Raw genomic sequence first — 16,994 nt, 5'->3', positions numbered from 1 at the left:
ATTTTGTCATGCAAAGTTTGCTTTCATCGGTTATGGGCGGGAGGAGGGTATATGATTGCTGAAATATTTAAAGTACTGCTACCTCTCCATAATTCACGAAGGTAGACAAAATCTAATAAGGAATAGTAGTTATACTACAGATTTTTACTGCCGTCAGTATAATCAATAATTAAGCGGTAAATAAACCAAAACCCAGCGACGGTATACCATGATATTTCAACCACTTCACGACGTATATGCACGAGCGATAGCCGAGTGTATAGTACATGGAGTTAACTGGTCAAACTCAAGCAGTATACTATGCTGAGGGTTTTATTGACATTAACCATTACATTAAATGGAAATTCTTGCGTGAAATGTCAATAGTGATTTTTTTCTTTAACTGAGAGCTCGTGCCTGTTCCAAAGATGCTACATTGTGAATTAGCAGGGTTATTATCACTTTTCCGACCAATCAAATCGCTGAACATGTATTTGCGTCATCAATATACTGGTATGGTATAATTAAGCAACAAAGTACCCCAGTGATGGTATATACCACGAGATTTTGACCAGTTCACGACATATATGCACTCACTATCGTTCTTGCATATATGAAGTCAACTGATCAAAATCAAAAATTGACATTCTGTTGACTCAAACGAGGTGTCAAAGTCCAAGCTAAATTAGTCAATTAGTCGCATTCTTCGGAGGGTCTAGAAAGTTAAAGCACGTACCTGGGTCAGATTACAGTGAATGATTTATCGTCATCATGTCATTCGCTTGGACCACCGGGGTTAAAGTTCAAATGTCTTGAGACACGTCGGTGATCACGCGAACTGTCAATACCATATACAGAATGCCATGGGAAGAAGAACCATTTTGATTTTAACGAGACTATCAGTGTAATCTTGTGTACAGGTCATGGGAGACAAATAATTCGATCCAACAACGGTTTGAGAAAAAAGTCATGCAACAGATACATATTAAGTACAAATAAAAATAGCCCATCCAGACATAAGACTTAACTAAAGTAAGCGTAATTAGGGAGTCTTATTATATTCGCTCATTTTCTCGAGAAACGCAGTGCATACATTGTAGTTAAACGTTAATAAAACGTGACAGGATTGAATATTCATATTTTTAGAAGCAAGTTATTATTTTCTCAACGTATTGACTGGGGTCACACAGTACAGGCGAGGCGTTTTATTTCGGCTACTGGTAGTATTAATGAAAGCTAGAAGTGGACTGTTCATCATTGATTTTCACCACTGTGGACCATTTGCCTAACATTGATATAACATCGGCAAAGATTTAAAATTTCTACGTGGTGCTACTGACAGAATATTAAACGTCATTTAAAGGTGCAGAAATGAACCAATGACATGCAGATACAGTCATGAATTGTGCATCATGAAATTGGCATAGGGCAAAAACTTGCATTGTTTCTGTATACGTTTACAGAGAAAAATAAATGTTATCAGAGTGGCGGGAAAATTACTTCCGCCATCATTTCCTCGCAATACAATTCCCTAACACTAACGTCGTAACGTTACTGACTGCCACACATTGCAAAGGTTGCCTTCCAAACTTTGTGATCTCAAGCCATACTACACGGTTTGCCCTTGAGTTGACCCCGAGGAATAAGCATGCTTTGTTCCCGATACTCAATATTGCAATGTTTGTTGACTGATACGTACTAATAGCAGTGTGTAGTTAGGGCTAAAAGATCGTAGTACAGTGTCCTATAAAAGGGCGAGGGGACCTATGGTGACCTTATCGCCAAACATGTCTCCCTCGACTCGTCAAAGGACTAAATCCATTTGTCAATACCGGGCGACATTCTACATTGTTACATATGATGTGATGTGACGGATCAATTAATGTCCTGATATAAGGTCACCTCGCAAGGCCATCAGGCAATTTTATTGACAAATAGTACTAGTGATTCGTCACGTGACTAAGGATTGTATTAACAGTTTTAATACATGAAGATGAAAACGTCGGTTGGTAAGTCATGTCTTTATTGGAAGATGATATCACAGATTGAACATTTCTGATATAACACATTAATTGTCCAGGGATCTGTCCACGTGTCAATGGTGTCCAATCCATGCGAAAATTACTGTTTTATAAAAAGTTGCAGTTCTAGGTTCCAATTTTTATTCTTATCTCAATTCCAGCTTCTCGCATGAGTGGTTGTTAAATTGACTGTTTATGTGATTTAGTCTTTTTATCTCCTTTGAAAGTTGTGCACAGTCAGTCAAATTGCTTCGAGATAAAGCTGATATAAAGCATGACCTTTAAACACTTGTTTTGAATTCCTATTTTGCTGTTGTACAGTTTAATATTTAACTTTTAATAAATTCTATTTTACTATTCAATCCTACAAATTTATTTTCGTTGTTTGAAATTCTGTACTCCAAACCATCACTTGTCTTATAGGTTGAACTCAACGAATGAGGAATTCAAAGTAGTAGCCTAATACTCAGACCACAGCCGCAAGTGGGCCGTAGGTTTGCCCCGCATTAAGGAGGCATCATGGGCCAGTGGCTAGAGCAGTGGACTCACGATCACAGGATGGTGAGTTCGAGCCCCGGCATGGCCATGGTATTGTGTGCTTGAGAAAGGCACTTTATTCCTCATTGCTTCTCCCCACCCAGGAGTGATGGGTACCTGATAGGACAGTGGTTGTAATGTGTGTGTTAAGCTATGCGCTTATTGGCTGCACATGTGAGCTGTAGATTGCTCCCCAGGGAGTTGAGTGGTATCATATTAGGTCCAGGGACCAGGGGTAATAATAATTGTAAAGCGCCTTGAGCACATGTACTTGTGGATATGTGCGCTATATAAGAACCCAATATTATTATTATTAATGGCCACTGGCTGCGCTGCTAACGAGTCAGGTATGGGCTATTTTAAGCGTGGCTATCATTGGTCAATTGTACGCGTGCAGTGACTGCGTTGTATTTATTTCCAACTTGGAGTTACCTTCAAATTGAGATTTTGTTTGCCAATGGAGTAATTTTGCCTCCACAGTTTCCAGAATCAAGCATCCTATGTTGACATTGAATGAAAAACGAAAATTCATTTATTTTTGAGTCATTGCCATATATGTCAAAGGTCACCATGGTCACCAGGTCACATCTGTGAAAATCATAGACGATAATAGTTATTTCACCACTAAATACCATCACACAAGAAGAGTCAGAGATTTAAAAGTGAAGCCATACAAACAACTTCAACGTTCGACGTTTCCGAGCTTGCCACTGTACAGATGTGCTGATCACATGATCTTGTCAGGTGACTGTGCTCATTAATACGCAGTCAAAATTCTGACTGAAACATTAGCCCATACCTGACCCTATTTTTGTTAGCAGCGTAGCAGCGTAGGTTTTACGAGTGTTTTTGGCGTTAGTCTGTGACCCTGAATTTTGTCCCTGGTCCATCGACTCGGAGGTTGAGTTCAAATCAATGGAATCTACACCACATCGATGCTTTGCTTTTTCAATAACGTAATCTCATTTTTAAGTTGTGCAATCTGCTCCCTCAACACATTGATTGTAGTTTCTTTACTCAAAATTTGTTTCTCTGATTCTTCAAGAAGTTTAAATGTTTGTTGATACTGACTTTCCACCGCAGGCTGTTCGATTGTACCACTTATAAACTGGTCACCAAGATCATCCAACTTATTTTGACAGCTCTCTACGTGCTGTTCGAGTGAAGAGATCTCCAGTTCACGTGAATGAATTTGGTCCGCCAGGGATGCAATTTCAACCCGTTTCAGAGATATTAATGTACCAGCACGTTCAATGCGCTCATGTATTCTCTTGCTATAAGCCCCTGGCACGTTCTCCCGTTGACTACCTTCTAGTTGACTCTTTAGATTCGAACACTCTTGCTCTTTGTTGCTTAATTGTCCTCGTAAAAGTGTCATTTCTAACGACGTGTCATGTCGGAGATTTTCGGCCTGTTCAGTTTCAGTTTGATACTGCTTCACTTGTTCTTCGAGTGACGAAATATCATTTTTATATTTGTCGACTTAGTCTTGTAACGCTTTGATTTCATCTTGTTTATCAGCCAGGCGGTTTCCTGACTCATCACCTGGCAAAGGAGGTTCCTGGTCATGAGCTACTTACCTAGTGCTTCAAAAGCCTGTATATTATCAGTTAGTTCGGTTATTTTATTTTCACAGTCTTTAACTTTTTCTTTTAATGCGGAAATTACAGATTCCTTTTCAGTGATAAGGCTGCGAGCAGTATCAAGTTCCTGGAGAGATTCTCGGTATCGGTCTTCTATGAGAGATTTTTCCTGAATAGCCTCATCTTTCATTTTTATCAGGAGAGTAAATTGTGTTTGACTCAATGAACCCACTTCACTTGCAACCGTAGCATAATCAGCTTTTCCACTTTGTAAAGTCTGGGAACCATGCTGGTCATTTCGATGAACTTTGGTACTGTTTCCTTGTTCAGGGACTCCATCACATATCTCAAACTCTCCTGTGGAATGCAAGGAGAGAGCCTATATGTCAGACGCATTGAAAGCATTTTTCATTTACACCTTTGCAATTTTATATTTGTATAAACCAATCATATATATATATATATATATATATATATATATATATATATATATATATATATATATATATATATATATATATATATATATATATATATATATATATATATTTATCACATGAACTGGCCCGAATTCCCACCTGTGTGACGTAGAACAGGACGGATAAGAAATCCGAATTACCCCTGTTGTACGTCATCAACCGGAACTTTTTCTTGCATGGTACCGTTCATACATGCGCATGCGGGTCGCGACGTGAACGTAGACCGATTTGTCGTGATCAATGCCATGCTCTCATGACACTTTTTTAAAAAAGGTGACCCGATAAATCCACACATGGAAACATAGAAGGCATGTCCAGCGAAATTTCGAGTCGCTAAAACTATAGCTTTTCCCAAGAATCGAATGGGGATGTACCGCCAATCCAGTCGAGTCGCCTCGTAAGGATCAATGTGGACGTCGTACCTAGGGCGATCCCCGTTGGCGATAAACCTGAAATCTTCACCTCAACGAAAGTTCAACTGAATAAATGAGTACAGTATAATCTTCGGGAAAGCGACATACAGGCACAAGCATAAAGTCATTCGACTAACAACGATAAATTTCCTTCATCATACAAACAATTCCGTAAATTCTTGCTCGGAATCAAACCTGTAGCGCGGCGTAAGGCTGTAGCGCTAGCGAAGACATCAGCTGTTGAGCTTTATATGGAATCCGATGTACTTCGAAAGTTGACTCAGACAACACTCAAAACAGAGTTTCCGTCAAGTAAAATTAGGATGTATCTACGGGTGAGATATATGTCACTGCAAACATCAAAGTCCTTAAGACGAAAACATTGACGACCGAGATCGGGATTAACGAGTTGACACCGGCATGGCAGAGACCGGTGACGGCAGCGTTGTGGGCGTAAACATGCAATGAGGTACACTCTGTGTGTCATCGAACGGAATCTTTCGCGCTCGCCACGGTCGTAAACTTGTGTGATATTTTGAAAAGCCACGGAATCTCTGAGAATGAGAATTACTGTTTCGATCGTGTCGTTGCATTTACTTCATAAATCTATTTGTAAATATTCTGAATAACTCTGAATACCATGGCTATCCGTCGCTAGCACGATGAAAGTTATGTCCACCGTACCGATGGCGCGACTTGCCTTGGTATCGTACAGCGCGAGACAATGATTGACAGGTTCACGTGACCGAATCCGTATGTCTGGTTGGTGGAGATACCATTTCATGTAGCAAATTTCAGCTTGATGGGATTTATGAATGAAAGTATCTCCTGGGTGACGGGCCGCTTTCTCTTTTATTGAAAGTAATCCGCGTAAGTAAAACACAAATCGCGAAAAATTCATGCAATTTGTTACAATAATTTTGATTCATCTACGTCAAAGAAAAATAAGAAGACTGTTCATGTGATAAATATATAATCCATGGTATTTTTCTCTGTTTGACGTCATCGTATACTCGTGTTTTTCGAGTCGAAAAACGGCTCGAAGTTGTACGGCTCCGCGAAAAACACTCGTATACGATGACGTCAAACAGAGAAAATACCATGGGATTATATATAATATATACATATATATATATATATATATATATATATATATATATATATATATATATATATATATATATATATATATTGAGCAGGAATCTATACATACGAAAATACTTATACACAGACACACACACAGACACTATATCTATATCTATATATATATATATATATATATATATATATATATATATATAAGTATTTTCGTATATATAGTTTTCCTCCTCAAAAATATATAATAAACCACAAATAAACAAAACGTGTAAATTTGAATAATTTACTTACTGGTAATAAAGTAATGATCAATTGCAACAAACCGAACTTGGTCGTACGACACCTTGAGCTTCAGCGAAATATTCACTTTTAAAGCCTCCTGTCTCATAGAGTCCGTTATCAGAAATGGTTCCAAAGCGGCTGCAAAGCGTCCATTTCTATTTCCGGCCTTAAATTTGTAAAGCTGCAGTGTGCCGAGAAAGTTGAGTGATATTTGAAGCGACCCGACTTCGTTTGCGTTATATTGTTGATTCCAAGGTCTGCATTTCGACAGACAAACTTGAGTGGCTGGCTGTCGTCATTTACTATTTCATCCGCTTTTCTCTTGAGTCCTTGCTGACACCGTTTGAGTGCTTGGAGTGTCTGTCTCATGTCATCTTGTAATGCAGTGATAGCAGTCTTGTCAATCGGATCTTTTTGAGAAAGGACGTCGATTCTTTTCTCGATATCAGTGAAACGGTCTTGCCAAGGCTGATCGTCGAGCGTAATTGTAACATCAAGGTCTATGGAAAAAAAACAGATTCAAGAGTTATCATAATCTGCAACCAGAAGAAAGATACATAACGATGTTCCATTGTATTTTTCTTTGCATTTTGAATTTTACAAATAATCTTACCTTGGGAGGGGGTTGATGCTTCTGTAAACAAGGAAGAAAATCTTGCACAACAATCTTTCACCGCTGTACTCTCCAAGTAGGCCTTCTTTAGTGTATTTGCACTTTTAAATGCAACATTGGTTTGTGATAGAGTAAATGATATCTTATCTACCCAATCTTCCTCTCTTCTCACCACAAACATCGGGGCGTGGTCTTCGAAGTATCTGTTCATGAGGCACCCGAGGTCTGCCTTTTCACTTACCAGGGTTGGTAGTCCAGCAGCTATCGACTCCAAACCATACAATCCATACTGACCCCGGCATTGACCGATGATGCAGAGGTGACTCGTGAGAAGTTTATCCATGAGATCTGCGGGAGAACAATCAGGCATAATTCTGCTTTCTGAAAACTTACAATTCATTTTCTCTGTGATCTTAGTCTGCAGCACTTCATTTCGATTAGTTCTAACTCCCAAAACATTCCATTTAGGGGTTGTATGTTTCAGGCCGTGCATCGTTGTCGCCACCTTACCAACTGCATCTGCTATTGTCTCGTACTCATCTACTGCTCCATCTTCTCCTGTGCACGTCACTCCATATGATAACAACGTATGATGGCGGACGTTTTCGGGTAGCTTGATATCTGCTACTGCGAAATCGTCTCCGAAATTCGGCAAAATTTCTATATGGGCGATGCTCATGTCAGTGATAGCCCTGTATGCATTCTCAAAGTAATCGTGCATACCCGGACCAATAGATGCAACCGCGTCAGCTTCTCTTGCGATGTTCACCATCTTCTTTACCAGCTTGCTTGAATCTCCATTTTTCAGCTTGCAGAAATTGTCAGGATTAAGTTGGTTAATTTGAAACAGCTTAGCTGACGGAAATAAACTTTTGCGAATATCAGCGGCAGCATTAGCTGTCATGGGTGCGTATCCAACCACATATTTTATATTCTTTAGATCTCTGAGGTGAGGATAGTAACCTTTGTGATAGAACAAATAATGTACACCTATCGGGTCGTCTGTCGGATCAATTGACTCGTTTCTACTTGCAGGGATCAAAGTAACACCCGCGTCTTCAGCATCTTTCTTTTCGACTCCGCTTATGTCAGCATCAAGAATTGTGGCGTACAATTTTAAGAATTCACCGAGTCTTTCACGGACATTCTTGACTAGGGCTCTGTGAAAATGTGCGAGACCGCATTTGGTGATGTCCCAGCGGTCGAATACGACTAGCACTCCTGCCGCTTGTGGCACACTGCTTCCCAGAAGAATCAGCTCAGCGCTGGGGAATATATTCTCACGGATATCTTTTGCAGCATCTTTAGTCAGAGGATCAGAACCTACAACGTAGAGGACACCTGTCAGGTCCTTTAATTTCGGATAATATATCTCATGATTAATAAGCCAGTCAAGGTTAGGTGGGTATTTCTTTGGGTCTAGATTTGCCTTTCTTCTTGCAGGGATTAAGATGACACCTGATCCTTCAGCTTCCTTTCGTTGGCTTTCTGTTACTTCAACATCAAGGACTGTGGAGTAAATATTTGTGTGTACACCGTGTTTCATTTTCAGAGACCGGAATTTTTCTATTACATTTCTGTTTAATCCGGGGACTTTATACTGACTTGTGATCCAAGAAGCGAAAATGAATAACGCTTTTCCTGATGTCTCACATCCATTATCTCCCATAGTTCAACATCTGATCCACTCTATTTAAACTCTTGTAGCTGTACACCTGCGGCTCACCTGTAAATCAAAATCAAAATCGTGAGACAGTGAGAGGTATAAAAGTGTAACTGCAGACAAAGAAGGTATGAGAACAATGATGAAAATAAAGTATGAGCTCAATAAACGGTATGAAAAACATAAATCAACTGCAATGATAAGTCAAGTTTTTATTTCTAATATCATTTGAATTGCCATGTTCTCATACATTTTTCGAAAGATTAAACCGAGAAGGGAGGATCGTACAATTCGTTAATCGCCATTGCCAAGGAAACAATTTTTATCAATGATATTTGATAAAATAGACCTGTTGGATCAAAACTAACACGCGTTCTCAAATCAGCCACACACAACTCATGACAGACGAGATATGAGCGGCATTCCAGTATCTCTAGGTAGCATCGCCCCGCCGAAAACAAAACAAAACAAAAACAAAAAACAAAAAAAGTAAACGATATTAAAGACGATATCTGTGCTTCGAGTTCAGCATGTTTTTAATAAGTATAATTCAAATCTGTACATATTTATCCCTAGCCAGTTAACGGATTATACTGGGCAAGCGAAGTGTAATCCGTCGATAAATATTCGCCTGGTATATACAGAAGCAAAGCCACCATTGCAACGCCGCGCTGAATTGCCAGTCGATCACCTTTGCACCTCTTTATAACAGACTTACGTGACCTAATTGCATTACAATTTCAGCGTATTAACTCCTAACAGACAGCACGCTTAAATATCGCCAAGACAGTACACACATGCAATCAGACGCAAATTTAGCACAAGTATACTATACCACTGAAATTTGAGTATACTAGTTGGAGCATTCCACTGTCCAGACGAACAACTCTGCTTAAACAGAAACCTATCTTACATTACGAAATACAGCTTACCTGAACAACAGTTGGCTGCTTGGTATAAACATTCAGTTGAATTATGCCAGGTCTCGCATGTACTTAAAAGCGTTGGAGCAGTAGGTCAGTATATGGCGAAAATATTCAGAGAAAATTCCATCAGTAGGAAAAATACACATCGCTAAGGAGTGGAGGTTCAACATGTAATGCCCATTACAGATTGTAATTAGAGTGCAGTCAGGTTCAGTTCTCCTCGCATAGCTGTGCAAGTGATCAGGTCTAAATACGCCGGACAATACAATTGCGTGCTTTCAGTTTATTCAACGCCAGCTTCCGGCATTGTTATCTTCCTTCGTCAGTTCAGTAGTTCAAAGTTGAAACGACCATCAAATAAGGAATTCTGGGTAATTGTGCATATGTTTATAATGCAAGTGACGTAGGCCTAGGGCCTATACATTTTCATGTGAAATCCATGAATAGATTGGAAACAAATCTATGCGGGGAGTCAAATTTGGGGCATGCAACTTACAGTTGAGTTGCAGCAGGCAATTCGTTTGAGCAACTCGACGAGCAACACGGCAAACAACGCAGTCATGCGACGCGAACGGTACAGTTAAACCGGTAACTGGTGAACTAATCCGGCACCTCGTCACATGTGTTCCCGTCAAAGCCGATATGTATAGCGATGTATGCGCGGTACGGAAATAGGCCAATCATGCTTATGAATCAAATAGGCCAGCTTAATATCTGATTGATCGATCGGCCGTGGCAAGTAGATCATAACGATAATGCTTTTCAATTTTTCGATTTGTTTTTGCACTTTATGGTACTATTTGTTCCCGGGCGTGTCTGTTAATTTGGCGTGTCGCATATCAGATGTTGTCACAGGCGAAGCGACACAGTGTATACAAAGTAGGCAAATATAGTGGTAGAACGCGGGAGAGTAGGCCTAAAGTCATGTCGTCATAAAGTATAACATGTAGGTATAGCTGTGACAAATCATTAAAAAACACTTTCATATGTTTATATCTATTATAATAGGTAAAAAAGTGTGTGTCTCATCTCAAGTGTTCATGTATTCTTGTCTATAATTTGCTACAGCCAAGTATATTGTATAAGCAATAGCCCCCCCGCTGAGGACGGGTATACCACTCGATATAGCACAATTCACTCCATATATGCACTCGCCTGCTGCTCGTGCATATATGTCGTGAATTGTGTTATATCTCGAGGTATACCCGTCCTCAGCGGGGGTAATTGCTATTATATTATATCAACTGTATGTTATTACCTTTGTAGACATTAATATTGATAAAAAGTGGGCCGTATTCAAATATTTATGGGCAACGTTGTTTGCTCAAAATAGTGGTTAAATGAAATGGGACCCAGAAAAAGCATTTTAACCTTCTCCAGAAACACCCGACACTCAAAATATACGTAAGCTTCGACTTGCACAACTGTAATTTTCGTGTCACATTATCAAACGAATTTTTATTTTGAAATGATATAAAACGTAACTGTCAACAATACAACGTGCGTGTACAACTCTCTGAAAGGTCAATTCAGTAAAATATTTACATATGAATGCGACTTGAATCATGTGAATAAAATTACATCATCTAATCACAGTCCCTCTGGACTGTGATCTAATGTAACCCTGCGTACTTGGTGCCGCCATATTTGAATGTTACGCGGGAGATGGATCGGCAGTGCACAGATTGTGTTTTTCTTTAGTTTTTGTGTATAATACTGACATTTGCGGGACCACTAAAAGTGCAACTGTGAAATAACGATGCAGCACTCTGGTTGTGGGTATTTGAAATGGTGGCGATGGTATTCTGCAGGAGTTGGTCGAGATGCCACCGGCACAATTAGGCCTACATGTTTTGAGCTTGAGACGGTGCAACGTCACTGCCCCACGGTTGGAGACAGCAGAATTACGTTTAATTTCAACATTACTACTCCGTTGTGTTCAGTTTGGTAACCCAGGCTTTTAGATAGGATACCAGACACTCCATGGCTCTGATCAGAGGTGAGTTTGTTTGTTTATGATCTGACACTAGCTTCGTTTTTATGGGCCGTGAAGTACATGATGTGCCTTGTCTCAGCTCCTGCAGAATGTAGCACAGTGCACGCGCAGTTGCCCTGACACAGTGATTTGTATAGATTGTCGACAAATTTGCCGCTTTGGAGACATCTCTCATCATGGAGCCCAATTTATTTTCGCCAAGGGGTGAATTACCATACCATATTTTGTCATCCAGCTGTACATTGACGCGAGACCTGTAAAATAATGCATTTTCTACCGGATTTAACTTTGACATATATTTTGCGAATGCTACGCGACTGGACAATTTTCGCCATTTTGGCTTGAGTTTCGAAATCATCGTCTGGGTGATTTTTCGTTTTTTCGAATTACGTATATTCTACATATTTCGTCCCATCATAGCTCTCGCTTACGCGGTAACTAGATTTTGTGAGCTTTCTGAATCCCTCTCGGCCCCTTGCGTCCAAAATGAAACGTCAGTCGAAGCACACTTTCCGACTTGATCAGCCAATCTAGAAAAATTGGGAAGTCAAACAAACCGATTACGGATTAGTGACATGAGGTCATGTCTAAAAGTCAAAAACCGTAAGTGCTCAGATTGTTTTGTAAATATAGGCGTGATCGTACCGATATATTGATCTCCTATCTATCGACTAACCTCGCAGAAGTGTTAAGCTTACGCCCCATGTTGTCGGCTTTGTGGTCGCTTTCTCGTCTTTCGGTAGCTGTGATATCGCAGCGGTACTTGTGGCGTATATATCGCACGCGCTCGGGTCATTGGCATTGTGCGAAATTAACGTCGGTCCGACGGTCCGAGACTGACAGATTTCTCGTCGGCCGAAGGTTTTTGGCAACATGTCGGTCCTTATGACCGACTGAAATTTGGAATAAATGATGAAAATTTCTCCGTCAAGACCTGTAACAGATGCAGATGATGACTGACTCTGAATCATGCGATTCAGACTTGAATGTCATGCACCTATCAATGTTTTCCACCGTGGGAGTGCGGGGCAACAGGGGATATTGATCGCACTTCGTGTCCTGGTAGTGGGGAATTTGATCTCTATGGTACACCAGACCGGGGGTGGTGGGAGTTGACAATGTCGCAACATAGTAATTTTTTGTCTTGCGACTTTTTACATTTACGAAAAGTCTAACCCCTCCGATCGACGCGCATAGCACGGTGCAACTGATTACATTCAGATCAGTATGAATTACGTCCGTGCATGCAGATTCTAGCAATGATGGAATGCCAATGGATTGATTTTGGTGCAACAATGTGACACAATATTATAATAATACTCGTCTAGAGAGTGTAACCCTGGTAATGTTAGCATATCTGTGTCATATGATAACAACACCCAGTATTACTTCACTAGTTCCACACTTTAAGTGTTCGGAATTTACATGTACACAAATGTACATAATACAGCCCTTCATTTTATCAAACTGACTCTGTTTTCTTCGCTTTGATTTTCCATTGAAGCGTTAAAAACATAAACGGTTCACAGAAGAGTTTAAGACAAAAACCTACTACGAGAACAGTGCTGTTGACTAAGGGAGCCTTCAGTAATTACAGGGGGGTGGGCCGGGGGAATTTCGCGAACACCTGTACCGTAAAATGTGACCCTCCCCCCAATCCTGCCGTCTAAAATGTGACCCTCCCCCTTGTCCGACATTCTAAACTTGACCCTCCCCCCCCCCCCAACCACTGCGGTATTCTCCCCGGGAATAACTAAAACAGTATCAGCTAATTTACATAACAATTGGTTCAATCGTTATGTTAGGGACAAATTACAGAGGGGAGGGCGGTGTTTTTGGAGGGACAGTCGCAATTTATCACGCAAGAATTTTTGAAGAGATATGGTATTTCATACAGTTTAAGGGAGAGTCACCATATTTTGTGCAACTATAGGAAGGCAAGATGTAGTTGATTTAGTGCTTCATCCAAAAATATCAAATCATAATACATGGAGTCTATCAGGCAAATTATTGACAATTTACCCCTACAAAACATGCTATATCTGTATTTTATATATGTTTGATAATGTATTTAAATGTACTTTGCTTGAATAGGGAAGTAAAATGAACATTTGTGTACTAGAAATTGATTTCTGAATTTCATCTAAAAAGTTGGTTCACTATCCATGGTGTTTATGATGAAATTATGAATAGTTTTTTCCAATACAAAAATAGGTAAATCTGTGCATTTATGTATGCTTGATTATTCACATGATTGTCCTTGATAAGACTAGAATGGTTACAAGTCCATGGTTGTGCAAGAAATTTGATTTTGGAATTTCACCAAAATGTCGATTCACTATGCATTGGGGTCTATGATGAAACTATGAATAATTTTTTTTCAGTACAAAATTAGATAAATCTGTGCATTTATGTATGCTTGATTATTCACATTATTGTTCTTGATAAGACTAGAATGGTTACAAGTCCATGGTTGTGCAAGAAATTTGATTTTGGAATTTCACCAAAATGTCGATTCACTATGCATTGGGGTCTATGATGAAACTATGAATAATTTTTTTTTCAGTACAAAATTAGATAAATCTGTGCATTTATGTATGCTTGATTATTCACATTATTGTTCTTGATAAGACTAGAATGGTTACAAGTCCATGGTTGTGCAAGAAATTTGATTTTGGAATTTCACCAAAATGTCGATTCACTATGCATTGGGGTCTATGATGAAACTATGAATAATTTTTTTTCAGTACAAAATTAGATAAGTCTGTGCATTTATGTATGCTTGATTATTTAGATTATTGTTCTTGATTAGACTAGAGTGGTTACAAGTCCATGGTTGTGCAAGAAATTTGATTTTGGAATTTCACCAAAATGTCGATTCACTATGCATTGGGGTCTATGATGAAACTATGAATAATTTTTTTTCAGTACAAAATTAGATAAGTCTGTGCATTTATGTATGCTTGATTATTCACATTATTGTTCTTGATTAGACTAGAGTGGTTACAAGTCCATGGTTGTGCAAGAAATTTGATTTTGGAATTTCACCAAAATGTCGATTCACTATGCATTGGGGTCTATGATGAAACTATGAATAATTTTTTTTCAGTACAAAATTAGATAAATCTGTGCATTTCTGTATGCTTGATTATTCACATTATCGTTCTTGATAAGACTAGAGTGGTTACAGTCCATGGTTGTGTAAGAAATTTGATTTTGGAATCTCACCAAATGTCGATTCACTATGCATGGCGGTCTATAAGTGTGTGCGTATTTTGTTGGTGATTTCCTATTCAGGAAATATCACACGGACAATCAAAGTTTTGGCCATAAAATCAGCTTCTGTCCAAAGTGACCCTCCCCCCAAGATAGGTTTATAAAAGTGACCCTCCCCCCAATTCCCCGGCCCACCCCACCCTGTAATTACTGAAGGCTCCCTAAACATATTTGGTTTTGGACATGGAGGTATTTGTTTACCTCAAGTTTTGAACAAGGACTAGATGTTACACGACAGCCCAATTGCACTACCTGCAGTCGACAGTCAAGTTCAAGTTTCGCTGCGTTTGTTTGTGGACCGCTAGAACATCTTGCTTGCTCGTTGGTCTTTAACCAAAGTTCACAAGGCCGACTCTTACCACGACATATCGTGATAACAAGTGTGCATTTTATAAAACAGAGCGACCTTATCATTAACAGTCTGTCTGTCTGTCGTGTATACTCTCAGAGGCCGAGAGTAGGGCTTCAAATTGTTTCGATGTATACCGTTTTACGACAGGCAGGCAAAACTCAGCGTCATCATGGACTGTAGGCCTAAATGTCGCAAAAAATTACGTCTTTTAAGATTTTACGGTATCATTAACTGATTGTGTCGATGGTTTTCAGCAGTATCGAGGTCTGTCAAACTTTTCAGAGTCATTTTAATAACTTTACGTCACTGTTCTTATTAATATGCAAAAATTAATATTTGTCCGCATTTTTAGAAATTGAAATTGCGCATGCAAAATCGACGAAAACAAATCTTAGTAGGCGACTGCTAGTGTAACAATGAATAATAAAAGGCATATTCAGGACTCAGAGTACAACCTGCAAAAACGGCCATGTGTGCAACATTGATAAAATTTGTCCGCATTTCAAGCTGTGTGTCCGATGTCGCGCGCGTACAGATATATTTAGGAACAAACGTGTAACCGTGAACAGCGCTATTGTACACAGCAATGTAGAGAACACCATTCCCCATAGAAAGTTACGATAGAAAAAATTTCTCGCTTTCATCAGCCACATGTAGCCAGTGCATGAGCCTGTATTCCCCGGCCCCTGGGTGTTTGACATCATTTCATAGTCCGAGAGTAGGGGATTTGACATGGCTAGAAAAATGTCAAATTCTCCTGTTAGTCCGTTGTCTCTCCCCCCCCCCCCGTGATGGAAAACATTGATAAATGTGTGCGCATGACCTTGAGGAAGATGAGGGCTGTGATCTTTTTCAGATTCCTGATCATGTAGATGAATATTTTATAATCATTCATTTACACTATTCTGCAATCTATGAGAACAATAGTCCTTTGGAGTGAATACTTACTGACTCTATTGATAAAAGGACATGAAAAAATATATATTACAACATTCAAAAGTATAATATTGGTGGAGAAGTTGACTTCAATTGTCGTTAACAACTTCATGTATTGAGGACCGGCAGTTTTCTGTACGGACCTGAAGCTTCGGCTTGGTGCAAGCCCTTATGACCTGAAGCTATTTTCTCTTAATTTCGCACACTGGTCATTGGGGTCATCGCCACAGTCCCTGTGGCGATGACTGTGGGGTCAGAGCGCGTTCAATACACGCCACAAGTTCCGCTGTGATATCACAGCTAGTCTTTCGGTAGCTCTATACTGTCGAGGTCATCTTCGGTGAAGTTACCAAATCGTGATGGTGACTATTTGGCTGCACAAATTCCTCAATTTCATGAAGGAAATCCTTCTCCGTTCACTCTCGTGCAGCATACTCGGCCATGTTTATATTCCAGGGGCGCACAACACAATTTTATGTCGTGCAAATTCTTTAATTAATTAATCCAAAAATGAAATGAATGAGTACTTTTTTGTATGTATTTGTTATATTTTTTACCAAAATATTTCTCTGATATATAAATCCTGCCCTCTCCTTTTCTCTTTCCCAATGTTGTACATTTACAGTTGGCAGTTTTTTGTCGTGTGTTTGATAATTCCGTCATTGAGTGGACAATCTGATAATTATTGAACCGCCACTTTCAATAGATATCTCATTTTCGATTATTCTCTGTGCAGAAGCGCGAGCTTATAGGTCAGCTCTCATGTAATGCAACTCATAATCACATTAGAATGTGCTTTTGTGTATTTTCATATATTACGCATACGCGACATCTCGACCA

At 39.5% G+C, this 16,994-nt stretch overlaps 2 protein-coding genes across 2 annotated transcripts; both read right to left on the bottom strand.

Annotated features, from left to right (window-relative positions):
- Positions 1-3,239: 3,239 nt before the first annotated feature.
- On the bottom strand, positions 3,240-8,654 carry LOC139130087 (uncharacterized). Its single transcript, XM_070695808.1, has 3 exons — positions 7,006-8,654; positions 6,402-6,892; positions 3,240-4,477 (listed from the first exon to the last, which is right to left on the bottom strand). The coding sequence occupies exons 1-2, from the start codon at positions 8,549-8,551 to the stop codon at positions 6,510-6,512; spliced, it is 1,929 nt and encodes a 642-aa protein (XP_070551909.1). The 5' UTR covers positions 8,552-8,654; the 3' UTR covers positions 3,240-4,477; positions 6,402-6,509.
- Positions 3,460-3,915, bottom strand: LOC139129328 (uncharacterized). Its single transcript, XM_070694962.1, has one exon. The coding sequence runs from the start codon at positions 3,913-3,915 to the stop codon at positions 3,460-3,462; it is 456 nt and encodes a 151-aa protein (XP_070551063.1).
- Positions 8,655-16,994: the final 8,340 nt, after the last annotated feature.

Source organism: Ptychodera flava, chromosome 3 (assembly GCF_041260155.1).
Source record: "Ptychodera flava strain L36383 chromosome 3, AS_Pfla_20210202, whole genome shotgun sequence".
NCBI classification, from domain to species: Eukaryota; Metazoa; Hemichordata; class Enteropneusta; family Ptychoderidae; genus Ptychodera; species Ptychodera flava.
Note: the sequence above shows the minus strand (reverse complement) of the source record. Positions and strands in the feature narration are given on the sequence as shown.

Coding starts and splice junctions, on each gene's coding strand:
- LOC139129328 (XM_070694962.1), bottom strand. CDS start 3,915: ATGACACTTTTACGAGGACAATTAAGCAACAAAGAGCAAGAGTGTTCG.
- LOC139130087 (XM_070695808.1), bottom strand. CDS start 8,551: ATGAAACACGGTGTACACACAAATATTTACTCCACAGTCCTTGATGTT. Junction 6,893..7,005: donor AGCATCAACCCCCTCCCAAG/GTAAGATTATTT, acceptor TTTTTTCCATAG/ACCTTGATGTTACAATTACG.